General features: G+C 39.3%; 2 protein-coding genes across 4 annotated transcripts in view; one reads left to right on the plus strand and one right to left on the minus strand.

Moving 5' to 3' along the window:
• LOC124267460 (protein Wnt-6-like) overlaps positions 1–7,764 on the plus strand; it is a 28,978-nt gene extending 21,214 nt beyond the window's left edge. The window contains exons 5-6 of the mRNA XM_046702381.1: positions 5,667–5,944; positions 6,494–7,764. Coding sequence (XP_046558337.1) covers positions 5,667–5,944; positions 6,494–6,955 — 740 coding nt within the window. The 3' untranslated portion in view covers positions 6,956–7,764. The remainder of the gene's footprint in view (positions 1–5,666; positions 5,945–6,493) is intronic.
• A 1,759-nt stretch (positions 7,765–9,523) lies between these two features.
• Positions 9,524–16,606, minus strand: part of LOC124267459 (protein Wnt-1-like) — a 41,890-nt gene continuing 34,807 nt past the window's right edge. For 2 of the 3 annotated variants that reach the window (XM_046702380.1, XM_046702378.1), the window contains 2 exons: positions 16,230–16,256; positions 9,524–10,628 (listed from right to left, as the gene is read on the minus strand). In XM_046702380.1, the coding sequence (XP_046558336.1) occupies positions 10,291–10,628; positions 16,230–16,256 (365 nt within the window). In that variant the 3' untranslated portion in view covers positions 9,524–10,290. The remainder of the gene's footprint in view (positions 10,629–16,229; positions 16,257–16,606) is intronic. The other variant, XM_046702379.1, reaches the window with a different exon arrangement.

The raw sequence follows: 16,606 nt of genomic DNA on the forward strand, positions 1-16,606 counted from the left end.
AAAACCGTCTCATTTAAAGCTGCGATTTCACACAGGCACCTGAACAGTGAACGACAATGAAAAAGCATCAATGCATGTATATTGTCCTCCACTTTCCATGGATTGAGAGGGCGACTTGCACCTGCAAATCGTTGACATTAACTGTCAGGTGGATTTCCATATTGGCAATTTGAATTGAAAACGTGCCATGAGTAACAGAATGTATTTCAACGGCCTGATGTGTTTTTCCATACTGTTAAGAAAGTTTATAAAACATTCAGTTGTATATATTTAAAACAAAAAAGATTTTACAACTTGTAAGAAATAGAGTTACCAATAGCTTGACCTTCATTAATGACGCCGAGTACATATATTCCAGGCAACAGTTAAAGTGTGTGTTAGTGTTAGTGTTAGTGTTAGTGAGTGTTAGTGAGTGTAAGTGAGTGTGTGTGTGTTAGTGAGTGAGAGTGAGTGAGTGAGTGAGTGAGTGAGTGAGTGAGAGTGAGTGAGTGTGTGTGTGTGTGTGTGTGTGTGTGTGTGTGTGTGTGTGTGTGTGTGTGTGTGTGTGTGTGTGTGTGTGTGTGTGTGTAAAATGATTAAAAACATGACAGCAAGTGACGCCTTTCTATTTTGCAACACCTCCTTCGAACTGTGAAGGAAACCTTACACAAGCCCAACATATTATGTTGAAACCTGTGGTGGTGCCACATTGCATTTTGTAAGAGCCCTTACACCACGACATTGATTCTTATAAGACCCCTTACAGCAAACAATTAATCTTTTAGGAACCCTTACACCTATACAGTGAATATTGTAGGATCCCTTGCAACGCCACAATCTAAAAAGAGCTTTAGGACGTTTTTTTGGTGAATCTTGTACACATGTGCTTACAAGCTAAATGAATATTGAAAAAAGCCTTACATCGCACCTGTAAATCGTGAAACTTTCGACATGGCAGTGAAACTTGTGAAAAACAAGTGACTCCTGTAGAATCTCCTGCATCACCAAGTGAATCCTGTAGAATCTCCTGCACCACCAAGTGAATCCTGTAGAATCTCCTGCATCACCAAGTGAATCCTGTAGAATCTCCTGCACCACCAAGTGAATCCTGTAGAATCTCCTGCATCACCAAGTGAATCCTGTAGAATCTCCTGCATCACCAAGTGAATCCTGTAGAATCTCCTGCACCACCAAGTGAATCCTGTAGAATCTCCTGCATCACCAAGTGAATCCTGTAGAATCTCCTGCACCACCAAGTGAATCTTGTAGAAGCTCCTGCACCACCAAGTGAACCCTGTAGAATCTCCTGCACCACCAAGTGAATCTTGTAGAAGCCCCTGCACCACCAAGTGAATCCTGTAGAATCTCCTGCACCACCAAGTGAATCTTGTAGAATCTCCTGCACCACCAAGTGAATCCTGTAGAATCGTCTGCACCACCAAGTGAATCCTGTAGAATCTCCTGCACCACCAAGTGAATCCTGTAGAATCTCCTGCACCACCAAGTGAATCTTGTAGAATCTCCTGCACCATCAAGTGAATCCTGTAGAATCTCCTGCACCAGCAAGTGAATCCTGTAGAATCTCCTGCACCACCAAGTGAATCCTGTAGAATCTCCTGTACCACCAAGTGAATCCTGTAGAATCTCCTGCACCACCAAGTGAATCTTGTAGGAGCTCCTGCACCACCAAGTGAATCCTGTAGAATCGTCTGCACCACCCAGTGAATCCTGAAGAAGCTTTTGCACCACCATGTGAAGCTTGTGTTATATACCGTTAGTTATAGTGATTATTGAAACGTACACTACTATGTGGAGTGAATATGTTTTCATCCGTATTATTGACGACGTAGCATGTAGAGGATGCTGTTATAGACGATTTGTTGAGTGAATGCTTTTTAAACGAAATGGTATGTTGTAAACATTGCCATAAATGAAATAATATGTATTGTTATATAGTGAATTTTGTTATTTAAGTGTTATGAACTGACTGCCTTAAGGACGAAAGGGTAGGTTGTGATTGTTTTACAAACGAAGTGTTACACAGTGTTTGTTCAGAAGGATATAGTGGTGTGTAGTGAGTGTTGTTACAGACGAAAACACGTGCTTTTCAAGACGAAATGGTACTTGTTGTATGTGTTAAAAGATATGTGGTAATGTTGCAATGCTGTAGTGAAAGTTGTTCTGAAGGAAGTGGTATCAGGTGATTGTTGGTATCGTTGAGATAGTATGGATGTTGTTCAAAATAGAATGTTAAGTAGTAAATGTTGTCATATACAAAGTGTAAATTTTTAATGAATGATGTAAAATATGAAGTAATACGTAAATATCGTTATAGACGCAGTTGTTGCTACAGACAAAGTGGCACGTAGGTAATGTTGCTACAGACGAAGTGGTACGAAGGTAATGTTGCTACAGACGAAGTGGCTCGTAGGTAATGTTGCTACAGACGAAGTGGCTCGTAGGTAATGTTGCTACAGACGAAGTGGCTCGTAGGTAATGTTGCTACAGACGAAGTGGTACGTAGGGAATTTTGCTACCGACAAAGTGGCACGTAGGTTATGTTGCTACAGACGAAGTGGTACGTCGGGACTGTTGCTACAGACGAAGTGGTACGTATGGAATGTTGCTACAGACGAAGTGGCACGTAGGGAATGTTGCTACAGACAAAGTGGCACGTAGGTTATGTTGCTGCAGACGAAGTGGCATGTAGGTAATGTTGCTGCAGACGAAGTGGTACGTCGGGAATGTTGCTACAGACGAAGTGGTACGTATGAAGTGGTGTGTAGTGAATTGTGTAATCTATGAAGTGGTGTGTAGTGAATATTGTAATTTATGAAGTGGTGTATATTGAATGAGTGTAGTCGTCTTCTATCATTGCCTGTGAAGCACCAGGCTTAAGGTTTCATTAATATCGATGTTCACTGACTATAGCTGGAAAACTTTCATCTCTTCAGTGTAATGAACTGCGCTATCGCATAAGCGAAAATCCCAAAGCTACATATCTTTATTCTTTTTTCACACATGCGATTTTTTTCATTATCTTAACACATGTTATGAGCACGTACTTGACGACTGACTTTTGCTATAATTGTTCAAGTTTGCATACCTCCACATTGTTGTTTAACTATTCGTTAGAACTGACATCTAAACAAATCAATCAATGATGATCGAGTTCATTATATAGTCAACTGTGTAATTGCGAATATGGGGATTACTCTGTGTGCGTATGCGTGTGCGTGTGCGTACGCGCGCGTGCGTGCGTGCGTGTGTGTGACACTCAGGAATAATCAGCTGGATGGGGGTGTCTTCCAGGTAATTGTTCGTTGTTGAGAGTCCAGTTGTATCAGTTATGTGGAGGGGGTTGCAGCCAGCCGGACCCACTGTGAACCACATGAGCCCGTAGAAGCTGAACGTCAGTAGTAGCAACCTGTTGACTTGGCATACCAAGTGCTGATCAGTCGGTTCGAGTCTTTGGAGTCTCGTCCAAAGTGTATAGTGGAAATATATAAATCCACGATTGTCAGTAATAATAAATATCACACCAATGCCGTTCACGGATGACCTCAGGAACTAAAGCGATGTCGTTACCATTACAACGTATTGCAAACTCTGAAACAGATGTACATGGGTTTTGTGGTGAGCATTAGCACCAAACATGGCATCAAGTGGATATACATACAACTAGGATGGCATACAATTCATTCGATAGTGGTTGGCGTGAGTAATCTCCAACTGCTGATGACACTGGAACCTGTCCTGGACACCGATACGAACAGTGCATGTGCATTTCATGGCGGGCAGATTAGACATTGTAAACAAATACTGTTAATAATAATAGTTCATTTATCATGCGCATTGCTCCATGCACAATGCATGCTCGAAGAGCCCGAACAATCTGATCATTTATAACCCCGGATAATTCAAGTTGTCTGTTAAGCGCTAGACGGTTATAGTCACATGACTTTATCCCACGGGGTACCCATTTTCTGCTGGGTGAACAGAGGCAATTTTGAATAAACTCACTTGCCTACATGTATCACATGGGCTTCGTTGAGGGACAGAAATAAAGTCCTACTCTAAGTAGTCAAGCTGCCAAACACGGTCACCCATCCAAGGAAATGCTACCTATTAACTCTTAAAACTGCGCATAGCAAAAAGAAATATAAAAGTTTGATTATTATATTTCTTTTAATGATCATATCCTAGAAGAAATGATTTAATCAAATATCGTATGTAGTGATCTTGAACAGGTAATGGCTATTGAGATACATCAAGTGAACCTTTGGCGATCGGAAATGAAAAGTGAAGTGGTTCCAACTTTAATGAAACATTTCCCTAAAAGTAAATTATGAATGTGGCACGTTTCATGGTCTTATGAATAAGGTCACATCACAAGACTGATTCTGCTGTGGTCAGGGGCGGCCTGGTTAGTGCTCGGGGTACTCAGTGGATTCGTCAATTGTGGCATGGATTCAATATCGTTCAATACTCACTGAGAACTGTAATTCTAGGTACCGAGATAATGAATAAAAATCTCAAACAGTGCGCTGTTTGCCAGTCAAATAAATACATCACAAGGAACTGTCGAGAGCCTGGAATACCAACCTATTTTCTAGATCTATTCTTTTGAATAAGTGACAAACTAAGCATCTATGGTTCAATGCCGCAAAGTGTCCGAGGAACGGAGAAGAACGTAATTATATATTTTTTTAAATAAAAACATCGATCTGTGTTGCAACCAGCCAAAATATCACCTGAACTACTGATCCGTGAGACAGACAACGACTAGCCTCAACATATATGTGCATTATGCATACAGTGAAGCGCGATGGTGGTCCGTCTTGATTGTCCAGCTCAGCCACGGCTCATACGTTTGGGTTAACGTCATACTTAATATAGCCCTATGTGTCCATTCTCATATTTAGTTTCTTTCTCATGGACGGGATTGATAGATACGTTTTAATGGCGCCTTTATGACGGCCGACATTCCCGAGAATCGAGAAATGACTCTCAAGATACTTGCATTTTACGAACCCAGTCAGCTATGACCTTATTGAAATTATTGTGGGTCATAAAATTGACAAAGCGACAAAGATTGATGTCGTATAAAACAAAGTGGGAGCGAGGTGGCCCTTTCATGTGGTTCGTGTGGGAGCTTGTTTTCTATCAGCTGACTTACCCCCGTGGACACTGACATCTACATTAAAACGCCCCGAAGTCACATTCTTTCAAACGACTTTACAGCTTACCGTTTTGAAAACCTTACATTGTATCTGTCCTGCTAGGTGATGCATACATAAAATTCCTCTCTTGTGTGTATTGTGCGATTTCAGTGTGTGTATTTTAAGTGGGATTTTGATATTATCATTATTTAATTTAGCATGTTTATCAATTTTGTTGTCATCAGCAATATCTTTAATATATTATGATATCAGTATTGTTAAACGATTGAATAGTTTGAATAGTAATACAAGAATTGAGCACTGAATGTTTGTATGTGAAATATGGCAAATTAATTATAAGAGAGATAAGTTTATCGCAATTAAAATGAAAAGGGTTTAGTCCGTTTCAGGTTTGCGTATTGATACACGTAAAGAGTAATTTAGCGGATAATGTAAACTGCAGTCTTGGTACGTCGTAACCTGTATGCACGTATTGGTATTACAATATCATATATGCTGTTTCAGACACGAGGGAAGCTGCATTTGTCTACGCAATTACGGCCGCCGGCGTGGTGTTTGCCGTGACGGAGGCGTGCAGCACCGGGCGTCTGCTCCAGTGTACCTGTGATAACAACATACGGGACGTTGCTACTGATGGCGAGTGGGTATGGGGCGGATGTGGAGACAATGTAGAGTTCGGCTACCAGAAGTCGAGAGAATTCATGGATGCCAGACGTCGCAAGAAGCGACGGGGAGACGTCACAACTCTGATACAACTGCATAATAACGAAGCTGGAAGACAGGTATACAAACGACGTACATGTCAACAATCTCATAACGACGGCCCTTTTGGCTCAATTAACCTGTCAAAATTTTCCAAAGTAGTACATTTGTGATGATGATATGACTTTCATCATGTTTGACAACTCGTGATCTTTCTGCCTTTCTCTACTTGTGTTGTGTTTAGGCACTCAAGCATGGCTAAATTATGCAGGATAATCTAACCACGAGCAAGTTCGTAGCCAGATATGTCTTTTCTAGCATGTTTGACATGTCTTCATCTACATCGCCTTAGCACTTATCGGCTGGGCTCAAGAACCTCCTTCTGTTCACACATTTATAACATGCTTCACGAAAAACCTCAAAAATCTGCCTTTTCGATACCTTTTAGCCTGACCTGTACTCTTTCCTAAAGTTCTAAAGGATGTGATTTAGGGTTTAAAAAGGGTGTAATCATTACGAAAATATACTAATCAAACTGTCCTATTTGTTTTCAATATGCGCAGTTTTAAGAGGTTATCTTTGCAAAAAATCTTAAACTTGACGTTTTACGTGTGTTGTTTTTTTCCCAGGCCGTTACCAGCCACATGAGAAAGGAATGCAAATGTCATGGCTTGTCTGGATCGTGCACGCTCAAGACGTGTTGGAGGAAGATGCCTGTGTTCAAAACAGCCGGTGATGTTCTTAAAAAGAAATTCGATGGTGGAGCTAAAGTTATAATAACAAATGATGGCAAAGGACTAATACCCGAGGGGGACACAATAAAACCTCCTGCCAAGGACGACCTGGTCTATTCAGAAGAGTCACCCAATTTTTGCAAAAGGAGCAAAAGATTGGGATCGTTAGGGACAAGGCATCGCGAATGTAACCCCGACTCCCAGGATGTCAGTGGATGTGACCTGATGTGTTGTGGTCGCGGATATACCAAAACGGAAGTGACCGTAAAGAAGAACTGCAAATGTCAGTTTATTTGGTGTTGTGAGGTTGAGTGTGAAACATGTGTGTCGGTGGAGACGGTATATCGTTGTTCCTGACACGCGAAGCATTAAACCACGGGTCATACCCGTCTGTGCTATGACTAGCGGCATTAGTAGAATATTGTCAAGTGTCTACCACCAGTGCCTTTATAACAGTAGGACCAGCATGAAGCAGAGATGGACTTGATACTGTGAGAACGGCGCTGGGAATCCTGCCATGTGTTACCGCTTGTTATCATGTCCTGATGACGGGCACTATAGGCACCCCTGACAATATATTCCTTCCACTGTGTCCACGGGACGAGAATAGTTAGGATATTGTGTCTGCTTTAGTGTTGTACATAGGCTGCATCTTTCAAAACAGGCTTTCCATCAAGCTATATAGTGCCAGACTGAGAGAAAGGTGGGAATAGTGCCATTGGGAAATGATATTTGCTTTGTTAAGATTTGCATTTGCTTTCTTTTACTCGTGATGTCAATACTACTGCGAGGTGTAATGTATGTTGGAGATTTACGGTAAAGGGCTGTGAATGTAGGAAATGTAGAGGTAATATGTATTAGCATATCAGATACGTGTAATTATATGTAATTGTACAGTTTAAACTGGATGGCATTTTCTGCCTCATATATTGCATTAGTAATTTCCCATGCTTAGTTTTTGACCTAAAGACTTAGTACAGTACGGAGCCAAAGTTCCTCATATGTGCTTTTGTCAGGTCGTTTTGTGATCTGGAGCTTTCAACAACGCCACTAATGTTGTTGTGTTGTAATGCTTTATTGTACATATTGATTAATTACATCGATGTTAAGCTGTTAATTGATGTTCCACAGGAATCTCATTGCACAATAAAATAAATCAAATGATACATGTAAGCCCATATTCTTTCCCTTCAATTGAAGGTTTTAACTTTCTCTTCACAACAAATAGTTTCATTATAATTGTCTTGGCTGTGCCATACACGTGAAACAATCACCAGCACCCTCTTTCAGGAAATATAACCAAGAAGATCAACACATGACAATATATCTGCCGAGAAGACAATTAGTTGTGATTACCATGAAAAATATGGCGCAGTGCTTGAGGTTGTTTGCGTGTGAAGCCATACCATTCCACGGAAATACTAAGGTTTATGGCCTATAAACTTTAATAAATTGTTATCAATGCAGAAATACGGGTATCCACAATGAAAATGACTGGATTCTTTTTAGAGAAAATTATATTGTTCCAACTGAAGGTGACACTTCGACAGAGTCATATTTTAATTTTTTCTTTAAACGTTTGATGCTGATCAGGTATGAAGTAGAATTTTGAATTCATAAATGCCTGATATAGGTGCCTCTACACAAATAATGTATTACTCTATCATAGCGTCAAGCTCCATGGTTAATTTGTCTATTCTATGAAATATTTGACTGCAATGAAAATGTTCATAGGATTTCTAAGGATTGAAAGTATTTTCATGAATTCGAGCAGTTACATAGTTATATAGACCCCACGACCAATCACATGCACATTGCCATTTTGATACACTGCAAGCTTGATCGCAATATTCCATTACAGTTTATTAGTTTTCTATCATTTGGTTCATGATCTGTAGGGAACATACTACACACTGATTTGTTTAGCATCAGAAAGAAAAGGTAGGCATATAACTAAATGGCAACTGTTCAGAAACGAGAAATCATAATGGAAACACTGTATGATAAATCTATAACGTTTTTCTCGAGTTCATTGTCGAGTAGGTAACTTCTTAGAGTTGTTTAGGAAAAGCTAGGTATTAAATGACGACAACACAGTGAAAGCCTGTGTGCTTTGTTACTGTCACTGAATCCAAAATCCAGGGGAACTACTCAATATATATGTCATAACCTGTTGGTTTGAATTGGCATTATCTGAAGCCTAAACTGTGCGTTATCTATAGGAAATTGAAAGCACATTGTACATACTGTATTGATACCGTATTGGTTCCGTAAATCTTTCTATTGCTCCAAACATCAATAGAGCACTGTATTCTAGCAGAACGAAAGAAGCCTGTAAGTGTGGTGGGATATTGTTGTATGAGGATTATACAATCTGAAGACATTTGAAGCGATCTGGACATTCTGCTTTTCACGAAGACTGTGCACATATGTATTTATGGTAGAAAACTTGTTATAATTTGATATTATCACATATATAATGAGACAAGCACTTTTAGACTACCTGCTGCTGATGGTGCGTGTAGGTACTTTCCGACACTGGGAAGAGGAACTGTCGTGAGAAGGATCACAGGAGACAAAGGGCAATGAATAATATATACTACAGGTCAATTGACAGGACAGACAGAACCTGGATGCCAAGAACCCAAACAGGAACTGGTATTAAGATACGTGAATAGGATTTTACGTCTCTTAAATATTCTTCACCCACACAATTTAAACGTATCATTAACGTTTCAAGATTAGAATACTCACTCTAAATACGGTTTGAAATCATGAAATCATTATGTTGACACTCTCTTTGAACACCATACCTAAGTGCCACATGGACCTATTTGTCTCCAAGAGCAAACGGATAATGATATTATGTGTAAATGGTCACCGTTGGTTCTCTGCCCATAGCAATATTTCAACTCAAACTAGGAGTTATTCAAACATAATTTATTCTTTTGAGTCAATATGATTTACATCTAACTCGAACGTTTGTACATTAGTTCGATTAATATGTTGGATCATGTAAGTAAAACATACGACAGACACATGAATATGGGGTCATGTATCTTCCTACTACTGGACAACACCAACACACGCTGCATCAGGATTTGAACAGGTGTAATTCACTCAGTTGAACCACTTGCATAGTAATACATGTAGTACAGTATTTAAGGCAATGGACCACACGTCTCAGTGTCAGGACTGCTGCATTTCAGGTTGTTGAACAATTGATATCAGTGATTATATTGCTGATTCACAAAACTTTTAGTAGTTAATTATTCCATACACTTGACATGGCAACAACGTTGTGCGTATGTGTATTGTTCTGAATACATTTAAACTGTTCTAGATCATGTATCCACTCAGCACTAAACCTAGGATACAATTCAGCCAAGCAATGTACTGAACAACCCATAGTGAATACGTTTACATGAGAACATGGAAGTTCGCCCAAGACATACATGGTCATGGCGTAGAACATACAGCAGACTGTTCGTATCCTGGGAACACTTCAGATGGAAATCCACATGGAAGTCAATATTATGTACAAAAGAAACATACGGCATGGCACTTCAGAAAGGGTGTTAAAACACAAGTGTGATATAATAACAATGTTTCTTGAACATACTGTCAATTATCTTGACATCACGAACCGTTGCTGTCACTGGTACGTTAATGCGTTATGCAGGCGGGTGGCTCTAGAGACAGCTGTGTCTGACCTTTGTACGTGTACAAGTCTTGCACTTCACATGACAACACCAGTGAAAAGTACAGCTGCAGCGTTCTTTAACTATGTACTTTTCTGTCGTATGGCCACGCCCACAACACATCAGATCACAACCGTCAACTCCAATAGAGGTGGCATTGCACTCACGACCAAGCGTGCCCTGAAATCCGATAACATTATCCTTTTCGCAAAATGATGGTGAATTCTCAAAGTAGACAAGATCGCGTCGACCTGGTTTCTTATGATTTAGGTTTACTGGATTGAAGTTGAACCTCCTTCGCTTGCGGCCACGACCACGCCCTTTGTTCCCTGCAAGTGGAGATGTTAGAATTAAACATTTTGGTAGTTACAACTGGCATATTGTCATTAATAGAAGATCATATAAAAACAACAAACCCATGGTTCGTCTGTAGAAAAGGTACTGCATAGTGATTCATGGGGGTAACTCTCTCCGATACAGAAACCTTGAGACACGGACATGTCTTATCGGTTCATGTCCCTTCGCCATTTCTGTCTGAAAAGTTGACAACGTCTGTTCCTGTGGGGAGTTTGGGTACTTTTTAAACACAGCATTGGACGGAAGGAAGAGGTGATGTCTTGCATGTTATAGTTGGGTCACCAAATCAGTATGTCACCAGGTTCCATTTGACAAAAATAACTTTATTAGAGAGTGCATGCTGTCTAATATTGTCATCACATACATTCAACTTGTCTCAAGGTGGCTTGAAAATACCTGAGTCCGATCCATACCACTGCTTGAAAGTATTAGCAGCGAGTCCCTCCAATAGGGCATGATACCAAAATACCAAACTCGACACCAAGCTTGTGCACAATACCCTCGACAAGGAGAGCATACTGTCTACCTGCTATTTTCCCCCAAATCGCAGCAGGTCATGTGTAAGACAGATGCAAATGATTTTGTCAGTATCCTATTGTGTAGTATCAGGATATGTTGAAACCAAGCACACTACAAAAAGCGTCACATCAATGGATTTGATCCTGTTTCATTTAATAAAAGCTGCATTGATATGTCAGTTACACATAATCTAGTTTTAGAGTAGTTTACTCCTGCTGGGACTAGAGACCGTGCTTCAATTGAGCTGAATCTTGTTACAATAAGAATGTAAATAAGATGCATGAAATACGTTATGTTACGCTGTTTGACAGAAAGCCTACGATTATACCACTACATGGTTCTACTCGAACTTTGCACGGGCATATGTCAGAAATGTTTAAAATTATGTCCCCGAGCAAGGACCCTAAAGCCTGACAATGTACATGCCTTGACATGCCATAATTTAATAATCGTGGATTCCAAACCCATACACCCGTGAAGATCCGGGTTAGAATTGGTCTTCAGTAACCTATGTTTGAGGCGAATAACGGGATTGAGTGATCAGGCTCGCCGGTCTGGTTCACACATGTCATCGTATCCCAATTACGTAGATCGATGCTCATGCTGTTGATCACTGGATTGTCTGGTCCAGACTCGATTATTTACAGACCGCCGCCATATAGCTGGAATATTGCATGGTGCGACGTTAAACAACCAACCAACCAACCAAACCCATACAGCTCCTACTTGTGACCTTAAGTTTCTTAACAGCATACACCCCATCGCGAGAAAGAAACTGACAAAGCAAGTTTTAACCTTATGAAGTTGCGATTAAATACTGCTCTATGCAGTGTAAACGGAAATCATTCACTCGCAATCGTGCAATCTAATGCTAAGTTTCGTCCACACACAACTTGCAGAGGTATTGAAGAAACAAGTGTAGAGATGCAATAGAACAGAAGGTCGAAGAGTAAGCGGAACTATGGTGTAACCACAAATCACGTACGTTAGGAAGGGACAAGGGGCACATTACCCTAACCAAACGGCAAAAACTTGAAATGTTAGGCGTTCAAAAACTAATTTCATTTCCCTAGAGAACCTATACTGATCTCTTGAATTGGAAATTATCAGATTAGATATAAGGATGTAGCGCTTTTTATTGTTTTATAAAAAGAAATAAAGAAAATGTTCCCAATTTTCTTCCGCTGAAACACCAGAGACACTGACACCTCGCTATTTTCTTTGATTTACAAGCGCCTGAATCGCAGGCAATTTCTAACGAAACAAGAGTGTACAATAAATTACATAAACATGAAAAGTTGAATTTTTATATATTGGTCATCCACCAAAACCTGCAAATGGCACCGGCATAACACCATACTATCTCAAACCTGCAGAAGAAAAAGATAAAACAATATATTTATACCACGATTCATTAGGCGATGGGATACAACATCGTTGACATCGTGTGGCAAGAAGCTGGGCAGTTCAATTGACCTGCCATGGATGAGGGTGTGTCCTTCAATTTCATTTAGGAAATATTTTGTAGATCCTGCGGGATGTTGGGAAACTATTAGATTCCTTTATTTAAGATTTGTTTATAATTACCGTATCTTTATTCATCGAGAAAGCGATATGTGACATGGGACTTTTGTTGAAGACCCAATCTTCTTACTGCACTGAGACATACCCATCGTTGTTTGAAGTGGAAAGAATGTTAAGTTTGACAAGAAAACTTATGATTAAATAGACATTTTATGGCCATCATTAAAATGAAGTATGTTGAGAACCCACACGAATGATACGTGAGGAATGTTTTGGCGTTTGATCCTGTTTAAAATAAAATATAAAATTATGTATTTATATACTGCTTGTAATTTTAAGGTACAGTGTGAATAAAGAGATACATGATTAACCATCCAAATATTAATTGTAGAAAACGAGCAATTCCGATGACTGCAATAAAGTTGGGACTCTTTTAAAGGTTTCATTTTTATCAAAGTGTCAGAAAATATATCCTTGTCGTGAATTCAGATTAACTTGATCGTCAGTAAAATACACCACTGCAGCATTTAAGACAACTATGTAATTTCCAATATTATATTGATCTCAAACACATTACAAAACGTGTCTGGTGGTGATTCGCTGGTATATGAGAAGAAATGGCCCATTCACTATAGTTGGAAATGAGTTTTTTACCAAAGCCTTGATTCCTGCAATGTTCAAGGGATTGTGTGAGTCAGTGAGTTAATTTCTATAATAAATGATGACTCACTATCAGGGTAACGTATTTTAGCGTTCGTAAAGATCATTAAGATCAATACAACGTTTGCAGTTTGTGTTTTTCTCGTCTTTCCTGGGCACAAATGAGTTGTGACAGACATTTAGGATATCTCTTGACCTGTAGTCGTGACATACGTTGAAAAATGAATAAGTGCCTAGTCCTTACATTGGGAGAAAATATGTTCCATGGAGCTACAGGGGCATATACGCAAAATAGTACGAACGTGTGCTGGAGCATTGCCAAATATTTGAATTAAATTGAATGGATAGTTTTCATTGCTGAGCTTGCATATTGGTTTACTGGAATGTGAGTCCATTTATATATCCTGTTCAGTCTTTAGAAGATGTCATAATATATGGATTTGCAGTCAAAATGGAGTTTTGCGATCACATTGCATAAGCTGAATTTAAAAGTAATGATTCAAGTGCGTTTTATTGCGTTCAATGAGTAAACTCCTAAAGTTAGGTGATGATGTTGTTCCTGTGTTACACATGCTGACACATATTTGTGTGACATCGTGTGTGATTGGCCAGAGTTCACCGGGTGGCACATGGCCATGTTGATCGCTTCGTGCAAGAGCACTAGACATCAAACTAGAATAGGATAATTCATTCTTACAAAATAATCCGCAGGACGGTCAATTGATATGTCATGACTACTCATTGAATCTATATGTCATGACTACTTGTTGAAGAGGTATATCTTGACTACTCGTTGAATGGGTATGTCATGACTACTCGTTGAATGGGTATGTCATGACTACTCGTTGAATGGGTATGTCATGACTACTCGTTGAATGGGTATGTCATGACTACTCGTTGAAGAGGTATGTCTTGACTACTCGTTGAATGGGTATGCCTTGGCTACTCGTTGAATTGATATGTCTTGACAGTCGTTGAATTGATATGTCATGACTACTCGTTGAATTGATATGTCTTGAGTACTCGTTGAATTGATATGTCTTGACAGTCGTTGAATTGATATGTCATGACTACTCGTTGAATTGATATGTCATGACTACTCGTTGAATTGATATGTCTTGACTACTCGTTGAATTGATATGTCTTGACTACTCGTTGAATTGATATGTCATGACTACTCGTTGAAGAGGTATGTCTTGACTACTCGTTGAAGGGCATGTCATGAATAGCCGTTGCAGGAGTATGTCATGGCTACGCGTTGAAGGGGTATGTCATGACTACTAGTTCAAGGGGTATGTCAAGAGTACTTGTTGAAGGGACATGTCATGGCTACTCGTTGAAGGGTGTGTAAAGTCACAGAACAGAGATATTTATAATAGTACATAAGTAACATTTGAAAGATCCATTATATTATAATAGAATTAGTTACGCAAACGTTATATCACACGCAATGTAATTAAGGAACTGTTTGTATGTGTGTTAAGAATTCTCAAGTGAAGACCCCTAATCCATTAACAGAATTCATAATTCATGGAAATTTTCATTCCAAACTAAATTGTGTCATTAAATGTTGCTTAAAGTTTCGTTTAGCAAAAAGGGGTAATTGATTCTGTAGATTTTGTTTTGGTAATGCACATGCTCTGAAAATTCTACCTGCATCATTACCCTGAATATTAACATCAGGAGGGGAAGCATTTTGTCTTCGCTGGAATTGTGGAAACAATCCTTCAGTTTAGTTTAGTTTTTTGTAATACTGTTCTATAAAAAAAAGAATATAAAACATGAAAATATATGTCAGTATGGTTTTACACTCTGTCATGGAATTTAATGTGTTCGTGATATTATGTACTATCGTAACTTTCAATATGTCCAGTTGTGTACAGACGAACTGTTGGGAGTTAGCAGATCAGGTCAAAACCCATTCGTGACCATGTGCTTCAACCCATAATTGCAAATTATAAGTGTTGTATATATTCGCTCACTTAATCCATAATGTGGTGAAGCTACAGTACAATATAAAATAGACTTATATTTCTATTGTAATTTAGCAGACCCCTGACAATTAACCTTTCTTAATGCTTTGTATTTGGTAGAAAGGTGTTGATTTTAAGTTATGTTGTATGTTCTATACCTGACTAAGCGATAAGACCAACCTCCTTAATTGTATAAACGCCGTCGTGACTTGTGATTGAAGAACGTAGTCAGAAAGATCTATCATCTCCTCTACGGGTGGATTTGTCTGTTACATGTCGCTACAGGAAGGTACATATCTCAGTATGTAGTAGGCCTACATTCTAAGACTATATGTGTCCATGAATATACATTTGTGTTTAGCGAATTCAGTTTCTCTTAGTCGGGTTTGATAATGTTAGTTCATATCTCTTACAACGGACAAGTTAGTATTCTACATGATATTATAAGGCAAAGTATTCTTTCAGCATTCGTTCATCGGGATGCTGTGGGTGAGGAACTGTAGTTGACATTAGAAATGAGTGTGCATCTGTGGTATGGTAAGCCAGATATTACTAGAATGTAACTAATACGGTAGCAGGCACAAGCACAGGCACACAACCACGTGTTAGCACTGGAGAATAGGCTTTACCTTCACAAGACGATGCTCGTTTTAACTCGGTACAGATTTGTAAGAAACATGCAGATTGTGAGAGTTAAGCGTCAAGCGTGCTTACTCTAACTATATGTGTAACTAACCACAAGAAGCTGCTAAAGCCAGGATGATTCCATCTCGTCATAGCATCAGGTTGGAAAGACAGACATATTATGGTTCCTGAAACAATGCCCTTTTAGGCTTATTTCAATGGCCACCATCCCGGCTTTATCAGTGTAAGACCATACATCGCCTATATACTGACCTTTCACCTGGGCCTTTCCTTCGTTATCTAGCAGAAACAAGCACCCATGAAACATGAAAAACTTCGTGTATGTTACAAGGATCAAACTGGCATTATATATTCTGGTTCTAGTGCAGTGGAGATGTCAACCAAGACATGCACATATGTCATTTCCTGCAGCTACATTTATGTATGTAGTCTAAAGAATGCCTACGTGGACGCATACTTCAGTTCAATAATAAAACTGTTGATACTCACAAATGAGTTCATTTTAACATTACGGGACAAACATCACTCTCCAACAGAGATTTATATGATGCTTCAGCCTCAACCTTATCCAACAATAAATGTGAAGTCCTAATTTCTTTCCCAGCTGACCTGAAGATAGACATGGTACG

The sequence above is a fragment of the Haliotis rubra genome, unplaced genomic scaffold (assembly GCF_003918875.1).
Source record: "Haliotis rubra isolate DU_JTF1 unplaced genomic scaffold, ASM391887v1 Scf1310, whole genome shotgun sequence".
NCBI classification, from domain to species: Eukaryota; Metazoa; Mollusca; class Gastropoda; order Lepetellida; family Haliotidae; genus Haliotis; species Haliotis rubra.